We start from the raw sequence: 13636 nt of genomic DNA, 5'->3' as shown, positions 1-13636 counted from the left end.
CCATTGTCAATATTTGGCTAAATTTCATTAATGAGTGACATTTTACATAGCACAGAGAATTGCACACTATTATATATCTCCATTCTTAAAAATTAGAACAGCAAATCTGGTTTTAATTATTTAAGGATAATGGTAGATGAGACATTTCTTCTGTCCATTTGGGTATAAAACATTCCCTTAAGTCTAGAAATGTTTCTTGTATCTCTTTGATTAGGTGCTTAAAGCAATCTGAGGGTAAACTATTTCATTTGAAAATAATATAAAGGCAATTATCAGGTATGAATTTTAAAAATCATCAGATGTGCTTTGTTTTAATACGTATCACATGTTAAATATTGAAGACCACACCATTTTCATTATGCCTAATGAAAACTTCATTAGGAAGACATTAGTAGATGGGTGGTTTATTTTATTTAGAATGCAATAAGGTAAGTTCATTAGTTTGCAGACATAATGTTTTCTCCTGTACCTCAACGCAACTAGGAACAATTCCACAGAGGTCTACAGATCTACTAACACCTGTCAAGATAAACATACAGGTCTCTGGGGGAATCATCACAGCAATAGGACAGAGAAAACCTGAGGAAAGTAATTCTTTCATGAGAGAAAAAGACAGTTGAAAAAAAGCTGATTGATAATTTTTGGAAATGCCTCTCAGAGGTCATATCTTTTCATACGAGTATCAAAAAATATATTCTATCTTTTAAACAAATGTTTTGGAGCATATACTACACATTTTGAAATAAAGATAAATACTCTAAGAGATTTGAACTATATGGAATGATCACTCAATTTGAATTGAGCCACTGGAAGTTTTTCCAAAACCTATAGCTAAGTCTCTCATCCATCCCAGAACAGGTATATTAGATTATACGTTCTGCTACAGTGATATTATTTGAATGGTTATAGTTTAAATGGTGCCAGTATTTCCATTATAAAACCCTATTTTCAAGGATTTATAAGTTGGCTATAAATGTTTGCTCTGCAATTCAACTTGGCAGCAAGCGTCTTTGCTTGGTGGTGTTTTATTTTCCTTTTACATAGTATGGGAAAGAAAGACATCTGTTTATAACATGAGTAGGAAAATATGACAATGAATTCCCTTATTCTTCATAACCAGTTGTTTAGCATTCGAATCAAAGTTCAGCTTAAATTTGTTATATATTTTAGGCAATGAAAGAGCTAACCAAAAGCCTGCAAGGATAAATTGAAGAGGGGAAGGTGGATTTCTTTTGTTTGTTGGTTTGGGTTATTTTAAATTCCTAAACATGGATATAGACTTAACCATTTATCCTGACACTTCATTCATACAGCACAAAAATAATATAAATATACTATTACATACCCCGGGCATTTTTTTTTTTCTTTTTAGGTATTTGTGATAGTCTATACTTGAGAAACTGGAGGAGTTCAGAAAATTTTCCAACAATTTGGTAGAGGAATGAATGGGATAGTAAGAGACCTAGGTAGCAGAAAAGATCATTTTTACAGAGGGAATTGCATGGGCAGTGGCAAAAGAAGTGAAAAAATGCAGTGTATTTAGGGAAGAGAAGTTCATGTTGCTGGAGCCTAGGATGTTTGTGGGGTAAGTGGCAGAAGTTGAGGTAAAGATAAGACAGGAGAGGCAGGATCGAGACAAATTTTGAACGGCTTAGTATGCCATGGTAAAGAAACGGTTAATATGCCTTTTACTTACTTGGAAAAGGGATCTTTGTAGTGGGATAGTCACACTAACTTTACTACAGTACTAACTTCAAAATATCACTCTGACAAAATGTGTAACCTAATATATTTGTCTTGAATTGGATGGGGATTAAATTATAGATCCCAGATAAACCTATTTAGAGATTCAGTTCAAATTGCATGATTAAATTCCTTTCAGTGAATTCAAATGGCAACATATGCTACAGAACATATATCCATAAAGATAGATTGAATTGGTTTATATGCTGTAAGTGCTCCGGCATTCAGGAAATTGAACTCATGGTATGGGCGTGACGTCTGGTTCTGGATTTGAATATCTGTATTTACTAGGGAATTTGCAAATTATATCTCAGTTTTTATATCACCCTAACTTGCCTTATAGTTGTCCTTCCAACTCTAGTTCCACTTTCAATGATCCCATTTTGCTTTCTTCTTCAGTGGCGTGTATATATGATAGACTGTGCTGGTGAATGCAGGTGACAGATCCCAGGTTGTCAGTTTTTGTCACTGATCTTTCCTGTGGCTGATGCTGGTCAGACTGAAGACCTGATATGCCAGGACCTGAAAGGGACTTTTTTTTTTCTTTTTTTAAATGGTGCCTGGCTATTTGGATGGCCAGTATTAGGTTTTATATGGAAACAAGCATCCTCACCTGCATAAGGCCACGTGGCTGATACGTTAGTAAAGTCAGATTTCAACCCTAATGCGGTGCCTTCAGTCCTGTAGGAGCTCAGTCCTGCCTCTAGCCACTGGCCAGGCTAACTGAAGAAGAGCACACATTCAAAAGATGAGAAGGAAAAGAAAATAGCTTTTTCTAAGTAGAATAAAAGGAATTTATAGTTTCATGTTGTGAAATGAGAACATATAGGTTTATATGCTGGACATCTTGAAGTCTTCAAAGAATGCTTTAAAGAAGAGATCTGAGAACAGCACTGCTGTCTATGTTTAGAATACACAGCCAAAGAGGCGAGGTCATTGGTAAGGAGTTTAATTAGAAAGGCCTCCCTGTGTTGGTTAATAAAACCCGTGTTAAAGACGTTGACATTCAGACAGAGCGGTGGTTCTGAAAATCTAGTTCCTCTAGGCCAGCAGTATAAGCATTACCTGGGAACTTGTTAAAAAAAAGCAAATTATCAGGCCCCTCTACATATCATGGGAATCAAAAGCAAAGCAGTCTATGATTTAAGAAGCTGTTCCGGTGATTCTCGGGCACGCTAAAGTTTGAGGATTTAGAGTAACAGAGAATTGGAGAGGTGGCCGAACGTGGGAAGAGTCTGAAATAGGGCTAAATTAAAAATCACATTACAGCTCATTATCTGTATGTCTTTAGCAGCTATCTAAAATATGTACCTGTGAGTAAATGACAATAACTTATATTTAGTGCTTAATATATTTTACACAGTGTTATAATCATTTTACAGATGAGAAAATGGGGGCAAGGGTCCATGAAACACAGTGTCACATGAATAATAACTATGGACTCAGATTCAAACTCACAGTGCGGCACTCGAACTGCATGTTTTCCCTCTACACTATGAACTCATTCACATCAAATGGCATGAACCTAGGGAAGAGTTCGTCAGCAACACAAGTACATCTAAATAACTATACAAACAATATAAGATGCTAGCGACCAAAAGATAGCATATGATTGGGTGGTACCAAAGCAATGCCCACAACACTTCAAGATGCAGTTAATAATGAAATTTCTATGACCCAGACTTGGTGCTTAGGCAACAAATTTTATGTAGGATGTCATAAATGAACTTTTTATTAAAAGGGGCAAGAGAAGAGATAGCATAAAACAGGGGTTCGCTGTTAGGAACCGGGCCGCACAGCAGGAGGTGAGTGGCAGGCGAGCGAGTGAAGCTTCACCTGTATTTACAGCCGCCCCCATCGCTCACATTACCGCCTGAGCTCCGCCTCCTGTCAGATCAGCAGCCGCATTAGATTCTCATAGGAGCGCGAACCCTGCTGTGAACTGCGCATGCGAGGGATCTAGGTTGCGCGCTCCTTACGAGAATCTAATGCCTGATCATCTGAGGTGGAGCTGAGGCAATGATGCTAGCGATGGGGAGCGGCTGCAAATACTAATATGCTAATGCTAATAATGCTAATAATCATTAGCAGAGAGGTTTGACTGCACAGAGACCGTAATAAGTCAGTTGTTTGCAAACTCATATCAAAACCCTATCAGTGAGTGGCAACTGACAATTGAGCTGCATCTTACAGAATCGACTGGACATATGCAACACACTTTGGGTGTCACTGTCTCACGTCACCCCCAGATGGGACTATCGAGTTGCAGGAAAACAACCTCAGGGCTCCCACTGGTTCTGCACTGTGGTGAGTTGTATAATTATTTCATTATATGTTACAATGTAATAATAGAAATAAAGTGCACAATAAAAAATGTAATGCGCTTGAATCATCCCGAAACCATCCCCCCCAACCCCACCGTCCGTGGAGAAATTGTCTTCCATAAAACCGGTCCCTGGTGCCAAAAAGGTTGGGGACCACTGGCATAAAATACTTCAGTCCTAAACACAACTAACTGTGACTGAATAAATCTATTCGTATTTCAGAAATCAAACTGCAAGCTTTAATTTCTTTTGAGTGAATTGGGCATCATGTTGGCTCATGTTGGGTTCCCGCTACTCTCTCTCAGTGTGGAGGTTCTAGGTAATAGGTGCATTGACTGAATTTCCCAGTCTACATCTATGACTGGACTATGGGTGGTAGGAGATAAAAGTTCACTTCCAGTTAAGTGAACACTTCATAAATAAATCTGACTTTTTGGTAACATTATTACTTCTGTGGGCCTCAAGTTTATCACCTGAAGAGATTGTACTACAAAATCTCTAGGAATGCTTTTAGCCCTGGCATCTTTTCTTTCTTTTCTTTTCTTTCTTTTCCTCCCTCCCTCCCTCCCCCCTCCTCCATTTCTTCCTTCCCACTCCTTTCCTTCCTCCCTTTCTTTCTTTCTTTCCTTCTTTCTTTTTCTTTCTTTCTTTCTTTCTCTCTCTTCCTTCCTTCCTTCCTTTCCTTCTTTCTCTTTTTCTTCCTTCCTTTCTTTTTTCTTTCTTTTTCTTCCTTCCTTCCTTCTTTCCTTCCTTTCTTTCTTTTCTTTATCTTTCTTTCTTCCTCTTCCTTCATTTCTTTCTTTCCTTCTTTCTTTTTCTTCCTTCCTTCTTTCCTTCCTTTCTTTCCTTTCTTTTTCTTTCTTTCTTTCTCCTTCCTTCCTTCCTTCCTCCCCTCCCTTCTTCCCTCACTTCCTTCCTTCCTTTCTCTCAGTGCCCTTACTCTTCTGATCTATTCTGATCTTTTCTCAGAACACCTTTAGGGACCTGCAATAACCCAGAAAGGTAACAGGGTCAGAGGTTTGTCTTTGCAACTTCACAGACAGCATCCTCTCCTGAGCCTCTCTGTCTTTACTCTCTCCCAGTCCCAACTCAGAAATGCAGGTAGATGGATATGTGGGGTCTCTTTGCCTTTTCTTGTGCTGACATCAGTAGAAATGCAAAATGCATGACTGACACTCTGCTCATTTTTAATTTTTAAAAGATTGGTACTGCCTGTAGGTTTTAATATACTTCCTCTCTGCCATTTTATTGTCTACTTTTCTATTTTAAAAGCTTAATACTGAGCTGTAACAATTTCCAATTAAGTTTTAAGAAAAACACGAAAAGGTTGAAAGTGTCTGCCTGACAACCATTTTGTTTCTTGAGACAGAAGGGTGATTTTAGGAATATGAAAAAATAGTTTGAAATAACCTGTGCTTTTCCATTTCTGTGTACACTCCCCCTTCTACACACTCTTTTTCTCTTTCTCTTTCCATTCCCTTTCTTTTGTCCCCTCAGCTTTCAAGCCCATCTCCCATTTCTTGCATGGTTGTCTGATGCAGGCTACCTGCCTTCTCGTTCATTATTAATCATCAGCTATGAATGCATCTAGAATAACTCCCTGTGCGCAGCTATTAGATTCTCTTGGTGGAGCTCGGTACCCACAGTGGTCAGAGGCAGGGGAGGGTCAACCACTCTTGCAAGTGTTTCCACAGCTCCTAGTGGGTTTAAGATGCAGACCAACTTCTGCTACAGAAACAGACACTTATTAATAAGTAGGAACAAAATCTTACAGCATGTTCTGGAAGCTTGATGAAGTTCCAGCTCTTGGTTCTTTTAGGTACCCCAAAATGTCTTGCAAATAGGTTTTCTTAAAGCAAATATGGCAATATTTCAGTGGCAGCATCCAGATCATCATCTGTCAGAATTAGGTGATTAAGGTTTGTTAGGGATCAATGGTAGCACCCACTTCATATGGTTTTGTGATGATTAAATGAGCTCTCAGAGTTGTGCCAGTTATGAATGTATTAGTTCTTATTATTACTAATATTATGACACCATTCCTTGTAGTAAAGGGTGAAAGGCCTTATAGATTCATATACTCTATTCAAATAGAAGCAAAGCATGTTTACAAAAAGTTTGGCCAGTCCACATATCTTGAATGTTAATGATTTCACCAAAGAGGACCCACCCCTAACCTCCATTAACCAACTGACAGGCCATTTATGTCACCGATGATAATCTGTTTCCAACATACATTATAATTAATGAACAGAGCCACATCATGATTGGAGATGATGGTAACTCAAGACTTCCAAAAGTCACCTCTGACTTCTGTAATTCTGGCTGAGCTGTTGGAGCATACATTCCTGATGAAAGCAACCAACCTCCTGAGACACAGAACCGCACTAACACACATTTATATCGCATTGTCCATGCTGCAGTATTTAAGAGTAAATTACAAGCAGCCGAGCACCATGTCTCCTCCAGCCAGTTTTTTACTCACCTGAGAACAATTTGTCAGTGCTGCCTCAGTTTCCTTTATTTTATTTTATTGTTAATAAATCTATTTATTTATTTATTTCTGGCTGCATTGGGTCTTCGTTGCTACGCCTGGGCCTTTCTCAAGTTGCAGCTAGTGGGTGCTACTCTTTGTTGCGGTGCGGGGTCTCATCGCGGTGGCTTCTCTTGTTGCGCAGCACAGGCTCTCGGTGCACGGGCTTCAGGAGTTGCGGCTCACGGGCTCTAGAGCGCAGGCTCAGTAGTTGTGGTGCACGGGCTTCGTTGCTCCGCGACATGTGGGATCTACCGGGACTAGGGATCGAACCCGTGTCCCCTGAATTGGCAGGCGGATTCTTAACCACTGTGCCACCAGGGAAGTCCCCTCAGTTTCCTTAGATAATACACTTGCAGCCAAAGAACTGATCAGCTGAAGAGACACGAAGAGTAAGTGCAAGCATTATTTGCTTCATACAGATTAGGCATGAGTCTGCTCACAGGACTTTTCTCCACTCTCTAGACAGAGAATTTGCTCCTTGTTCCACCATAACAGCCATTTATAACAAATATTGCAGCATCGGTATCACAGAATCCACCCAAGAAACTTGCAGTACCTTAGACATCTGCCTGAAAACACGACAGCTAGGGCTTCCCTAGCTGTCTAATGAATTAAAATCTACTAATGAATTAAAATCCACATGCTAGAAAATAACAAAATGAGGAGGAAGTGGCCTGGGGATAAGGACGGGAACAGACCACAGTGGAAAGTGCAGGATTTGCGTTCTGTTGGTCTTTGAGCAGTTGTGGGAGGGAGACAAGGTGTATTTAAGTAGATAAAGGAACCTTCTCTAGCATGCCTAAGCAGTCTCAATTTAGGGAACTACTGAAGTATTAAATTTTTAGTAGAATAACATAAACTTTTGCCAAGGATGTGAGGTGTTGGATTGCTACAAATTTGGTTTGGTGGCCCTTGGTCACTGGTAACATAGTGACCATCAGAGTCCCAGGGTTGACTCTCTGAATGAACTAGGAAGCAATATGTAAGTCTAAATGACCACGTTGGTGAGTGGCTGATTTGTATCAAATCCTTCTAGAACTACTTTTTCAGGACATGACTTTGTATTTGTTGATATAAAGGATTTTATAGACAGGAGCCTGCGAGAAGTAGTACCTAGTCAGAGTTGTTTTCCTTTGTCTTTAAGTAGGAATAAAAACAAAAAATGTCCAGCCACTAGTCACGTCATAGTTTTTATCATCTTTTAGAAACCAGGGAACTGTTTTAATCACAGTTCCAAATCCCGTGTGCTAGCCTCCAGTGACTGTGGTCCTCCTTGCTAAGTCCACTTGCCGCGCTAGACTTTTACTCTTAGTTGTGTGTTGACTTTGCTGGTCTTTTTCCAGGACACGTGGCTTTCAGTTAAATATTCTTCATTTCGGGGCTTCCCTGGTGGCGCAGTGGTTGAGGGTCCGCCTGCCGATGCAGGGGATGTGGGTTCGCGCCCCGGTCTGGGAAAATCCCACATGCCGCGGAGCGGCTGGGCCCCTGAGCCATGGCCGCTGAGCCTGCGCATCCGGAGCCTTTGCTCCGCAACGGGAGAGGCCACAACAGTGAGAGGCCCGCGTACCGCAAAAAAAAAAAAAAAAAAAAAAAAAAAAAAAAAATATATATATATATATATTCTTCATTTCACTGGTAGAATATAATGTCCCCTCTTCTTTGGGGGCACTAGATTTAAATTTCCTGATGTTATTTTCCTTATGAAACATGGTAAGAGAAAGGCAGAACTCCACCCTTATAAGACATCATCATAGCTGGGCTTCTATAGAGATCTTGGGGGTTCTTAAAGATTCCTAAAATGTTTGACCAAAACACAAGCAATCTCATTCATCCTGTTTCTCTCTTCTGCTGTCCTCTTTCTCACCTGTCTCATTTTTTCCTTTTTTTTCTCTTTCTGTCTTTTCCTCAGCTGCCAAATTCACTCATTCTTTTTCTTCCTTGTGTATTTTGGTTCCCTGCACTTCTACTGCCTTATGTGAGATATGATACTGTAGTGGGAACGAGGGCTCTTTGTTACGAGTAATCTGTGTAATTAACAGATCATCAAAACTGATGCTTGAGTAGATGGTGTCAGGCCATATTTAGCAGATTGGGTTTGAACACCTGGCAGAACAAGTTTGGTCCAATAAGAAGAGCGGAACTCTTTCCCTTTTAAGAGCTCTCAAGACACTGGTTACATCTGAACCATAGGGGTAGGGGAAGGGTGCCGTTTGCCGTTGTAATTCCGACGGAGGGATCACCTGGCAGAGGAGGGAGCGTTGCTTTTTTAGGTGTTCCCCGCATCGCCGTACACGTGTCCCTTTGACGTGTGGAGAATGCTTGAGAGAGGCAAAGCAGGGCGATTTCTGTGGGAAGCTAGACCAGCCTCCCTCGTTACATAGGCTCGTCCTCTGCATTGCATCCGAGCTTCAGTGATTTGCTGTTTGGAGACTGCAGATTTGCATAGAGCCCCTCGCTTCGCCAGCGTGTGTGGTTCTTCTTTTCTTTTCTTTTCTTTTTTTATTTTTCCTTTTCTTCCCCCCCCCCCCCTTTGTGTGCTTCTGCTTTTCCCCAGCTCTCTTTCCCCCGTTCGATCCCCGCTTCCTTCATAAGGGTGGCACTCTTTCCTCTGAACCCCTCGCCGGGCGTAAGTGTCAGGAGGCGGCAGACGCGGAGATTGCCTCGGGAGCAGGCGATGCGCGCCGCTGCTCCGCGCGCTGCCCGGGGGAGGCTGGCGCGAGCGGGCGACCCGGCCCGGGCTGAATGGAGGGACGGGGCGCCTCGAGTCCATGGGGTCTGCTTCTCCGTTGAAAGGAGGCTGGGCCGGCGAAGTGGCCTCCCCAGTCCCCCCACACAATGCTAAATGGATTTACCTAGTGGATTCGCGGTGGATGGCTGTCATGTAGAAGTGAGGACCCTCCGGGAGGAGCTTTAAACCATTTCCCCGCTCCCCACCCCCCCGGCACGCACTCTCGCCCGAAACTCTTTGGGAGTATCTCTCGAGAACCTGGAGCCCCGGAAATCTGGGAGCAGCCGCCCGCTCCGTGCTTGCTCTTCCCCGGGGCTGCCTTTTCGGACAAGCCCCCATCAGCTGCATTCACCTCGGCTATGTTTCGGATTCTTTGGGGTGCGAGGCACGGCGGACTCCAGGACCCCGAGAAGACTGTCCGAACGAGGGAGAGGATGGGTGCCCTGACGCGGTGAGGCGGCCAGCCCCGCAGCCCACCCTGAGCCGCCCGCTGCTCCCCGGCGCCCTCTCCCCTCACCGCGCCCCAAACTTTGCCTCCCGCGGCGGCTGCCCCTCGGCGGGCGCCCAGCCATGTACCAGAGGATGCTCCGGTGCGGCGCCGAGCTGGGCTCGCCCGGGGGCGGCGGCGGCGGCGGCGGCGGCAGTGGCGGCGGCGGCGCAGGGGGGCGCCTCGCCCTGCTCTGGATAGTCCCGCTCACCCTCAGCGGCCTCCTAGGAATGGCATGGGGGGCGTCCAGTTTGGGAGCGCACCACATCCACCATTTCCATGGCAGCAGCAAGCATCATTCAGTGCCTATTGCAATCTACAGGTCACCGGCATCCTTGCGAGGTGGACACGGTGGGTCTGCGATGCCAAGTTCTCGCGGGTTTTACTCCCTCGCGCCCCCCTTTCGACCCTGCGCTCGCTTCACGGCCCTTAGGGCTCGGAGAAATGGGAGCGCGAGAAAGGGATGTGCATTTGGGTGTGTTGGGTGGGAGCCACTTATCTCTTTGAAGACAATAGAAAGGGGCTGGAGGAAGGCGTCGCGGGTGTTTGCGGTGAGGGGTGGGAGGGGCGTTCCTTGTCAGGGTGCTGGGAGTGAGACGTGGGCACCTATTAAAAGACCGTCCTGGGCCTCGCGGGAAGGGGGCGTTTCTAGCGAGAAGGTCGCTCGGCGTGTCCGAATGGGGAGCCGGGCTCAGCCCAGGGACCTGAGCTCCTGAGAGAGGAGGGCTCTGCTGAACCTTTTGTCTGTGCTCTGTGTTGCTGCCCCACCTCCTGCCCATTTTCCCTGGTCTGGGGGAAGGAGAGGTTCCAGCCCGCACGTTCCTCCAAGGAGTGCTCAGACTGCAGTGACGGTGAAGTGGCAGGTCCCGGGACTCACGAAACTGGAGGCTAATTCCATTTTCCCCCCACCTCTTCCCTTAATTGGAGAAAGTAGGAGGGTGCTGGAGGCACCCTCTCTAGTGCCTGCCAACTCCTACCCAGTTTAGAGGGGACCTCTGAACACCACCCCCTTTCCCTCATCCCACCCACTTACTTCTTTTTGGATCATATCTGAAGGCCGCTGGGATAAGGGAAGTCCTGCTTCCTCCTTCCTCAGAGTATAGTGCTTCCCAAGGAGGGCAGGTGGGGCAATGCTGGCTGCTCTAAGCCAGGAGGTCTGCCTGAAGGAGGAGAAGTTAAAGCAGAGAGAAGCTGTTCTCCTCACCGGGAATTCCTTTGTAAAGAGCAGAGTGTGGAGACAAGCCTTGGTTGGCAGGTTTCTTCTCCAGAATGACCAGCAGTGTAAGGCCAGCTTCCTGGCATCTTCAGATAAATGCCTATTTCAGATTCCCTGAACTGCCAATAAATAAAACATCAACTGTTTTTTGTGAGTCTTCCCCCACTCCCAATTCTTCTTCTTCCCCAGTGTAAAATCTGCTTTAAAAAGCAAGGTGAATGTTATGGACACTGTTTTTTACATCTCTTTCCCCCTCTTTTGCTTGTAGGGCCCCTTTCCCTTTCAGACTTGGTTCCTCTCCGGATCCTTTGCCCTTCTCCCTAGGTAATTCCTCTCCCCCCCCACCCAGCAGCTGCTAGTTATACTGGGATGGCCCCCTTCCCCAGGGACTGGCTTCCTACCTGGGGACAGTTCCGGTTAAATGTGAGAGGTTAGAACCTGACCCAGCTGAAGAGAACAGATTCCCCTGGGCACCTCCTTTGGGAGTGGCCCAGGCACACCTCACAGTGGGCCCAGGAATCCCTTCCTTTCCTTCTCCCAGTTCCCTCTCAAGGACTGTCTCCAGTTAAGCGTGCCTAGGCTGGAGACACGAGTGAAGCCTCCAAAGGGGGCTTTTATGGAAAAAGTGACAGAAAGGATAGATCCCTCAGAAACAGCAAGGAGTTGCTGTTGCTCTCCCCACTCGCTCACAGTATTCTGGGAGCTTATTGCTCCCTTTCCCGGGTGCAGTTCTCACCCCACTGCCTGGCCTTTTTGCAAAATTATGTGAGTTCTGGGGGAGGGAGGCGAGCCCGGACACATGAGGGGCAGACAGAGCGTGGGTGCGGGGAGCCAGATGGGGGTATGCAAGGGGGTTGGGCGCTTAATTATACCAGTGGGAAGCACTTGGCTAATCTCATATGCATATTAACTTCTCCTTTTCTGTGGCTCTGCCTATCTCCCAAGGGATATGGCTGAAAAGGGAGAGTGCCTGGGGGACGTGGGGAGAGGAGAAGACCAAGGGAACCCTGCCGCAGAGAGGACACCTGTCCTCTCACCTCTGTAGCTTCTACCCCAGTCAGGCCCTCGTCTGCTGGTCTCTACAAACATTTCCTTCCCTCCAGAATATAGTGATTGTCTCCGTACATGAATGAAGAAGCAGGCATATCTGTCGCTGGGAAAGAGAAAGGATAGATGGATAGTGGAGGAAAGGGTGTGTGAGCGGCGGTTGTGATTATTCTTTTGGGTCAGAAAACTTTCTCTTTCCTTTGAAGGTTCCATAGTACGGTCGTGTTTGTTACTTTTTGAAACTCTCCCCACCCTGCTCACACACACTTTTGGAGGAAGCTTTCTGATTCTTTCTCCCTGCTTTTTTTTTTTTTTTTTTTTTTTTAATCAGAGTAGCAAACTTACCTGTCAGTAGCCAACCTCCGCCGAATAAAAACCGGTGTGAATTTTTCACACTTCATCTCTTGCCTCCCTTGAAAATATGGAAAAAACTCTGGCTAGAGAACAACCCAAGAACATTAAAGATGAAATAAGCCTCTGAGGGTGGGGGATGGAGAGATGGGAGTGAGGTGGGGATGCAGAGGGGCTGACAGCGGGGCAGGCAGGGTGATGGCTTAAAAGAAACCTAATAAGAAAGGTGACAGTGAATTTGTTGGGTCGATAAACTCCTTGAATATTCAGCTAATTAGACAAAGGGCCCACAAGGAAATAATCTTTGAGCCTAATAGATGAGGGTGAAGGGAAAACACAAAGGTGAATGACAACATGATAAATTCCTGGCTGAAAATCAAGGCAGGTGTAAATGAGGTTTGGTTAAAAATGTGAGACTATGGCAAATATACATATGTAGATGAACATACGAGCTACCCTGTTTGCTTATAGTAGGATTTCTTGGAGTCATAAGACATTTTTCTCATAATAGGGAAAGAATATATGTGCTTGAATGTGTAAAAGAAAAATCATGTGTGGTATATTTTATGGAACAAAATTTAGTTTATCCTCTATGTTTTGAAAACTGCTGGGTTGACTATCCAGGTCCATTCTTCTTCATTTTCTCATCATGCCATGCTTCATTTGCACTATTATGAGGTGTCACTTACAAGAATTGCAGGGTGCTGAAAGCACTCATGGCTACCCTGAGCATCTTTGTGCAAGCTGACCCAGTTGCAGAGATTATGATGAGGATTTTTTAAAAAATGCATATGAGAAGCAGGTTTTGAGATCACTGCAGGATCCCATTTTATTTTGCATGTACTTAAAAATATAAAGGTTGAAAATACCTCTATAGAAAAATTGAATTTTCCTAGTCAAGTAAATGGGGAACTGTGTGACTGTAAATGATAAAAAGCAAGCCTGCTTGTAATTAAGACTGCTACTTAAAGCCAGCAAGAGTTCAGAATAAAGCAGTGTGTTCAGTTGGTATTGCTTTAGAGATGTGCCATATGTGCCAAACATAGAATGATGTCAGTGCAATGCTCAGGTTTCCATCTCTGCTCCTGGCTTTCCTAAGTACCTCTGCATACTTTCAAGAATTAGCTTAGAGCCTCTCAATAATTTCAGGACATAGAGGAAGGAGAAAACCATCATAGGAATGAGCACACCAGTGCCAGCCGTT

General features: G+C 44.5%; 1 protein-coding gene across 17 annotated transcripts in view; it reads left to right on the top strand.

Annotated features, from left to right (window-relative positions):
• NRXN1 (neurexin 1) overlaps positions 1-13636 on the top strand; it is a 1148195-nt gene that overhangs the window by 709990 nt on the left and 424569 nt on the right. The window contains exon 1 of one of the 17 annotated variants that reach the window (XM_032653236.1): positions 9047-10169. The exons of 15 other annotated variants lie outside the window; for them this stretch is intronic. In XM_032653236.1, the coding sequence (XP_032509127.1) occupies positions 9902-10169 (268 nt within the window). In that variant the 5' untranslated portion in view covers positions 9047-9901. Of the gene's footprint in view, positions 1-9046; positions 10170-13636 lie in introns of those variants that run through there. One more of the 17 variants, XM_032653235.1, reaches the window with a different exon arrangement.

This window comes from Phocoena sinus, chromosome 13 (genome assembly GCF_008692025.1).
Source record: "Phocoena sinus isolate mPhoSin1 chromosome 13, mPhoSin1.pri, whole genome shotgun sequence".
NCBI lineage: Eukaryota > Metazoa > Chordata > Mammalia > Artiodactyla > Phocoenidae > Phocoena > Phocoena sinus.
The sequence above is the reverse complement of the archived record's forward strand: the minus strand, read 5'-3'. Positions and strand labels throughout refer to the sequence as shown.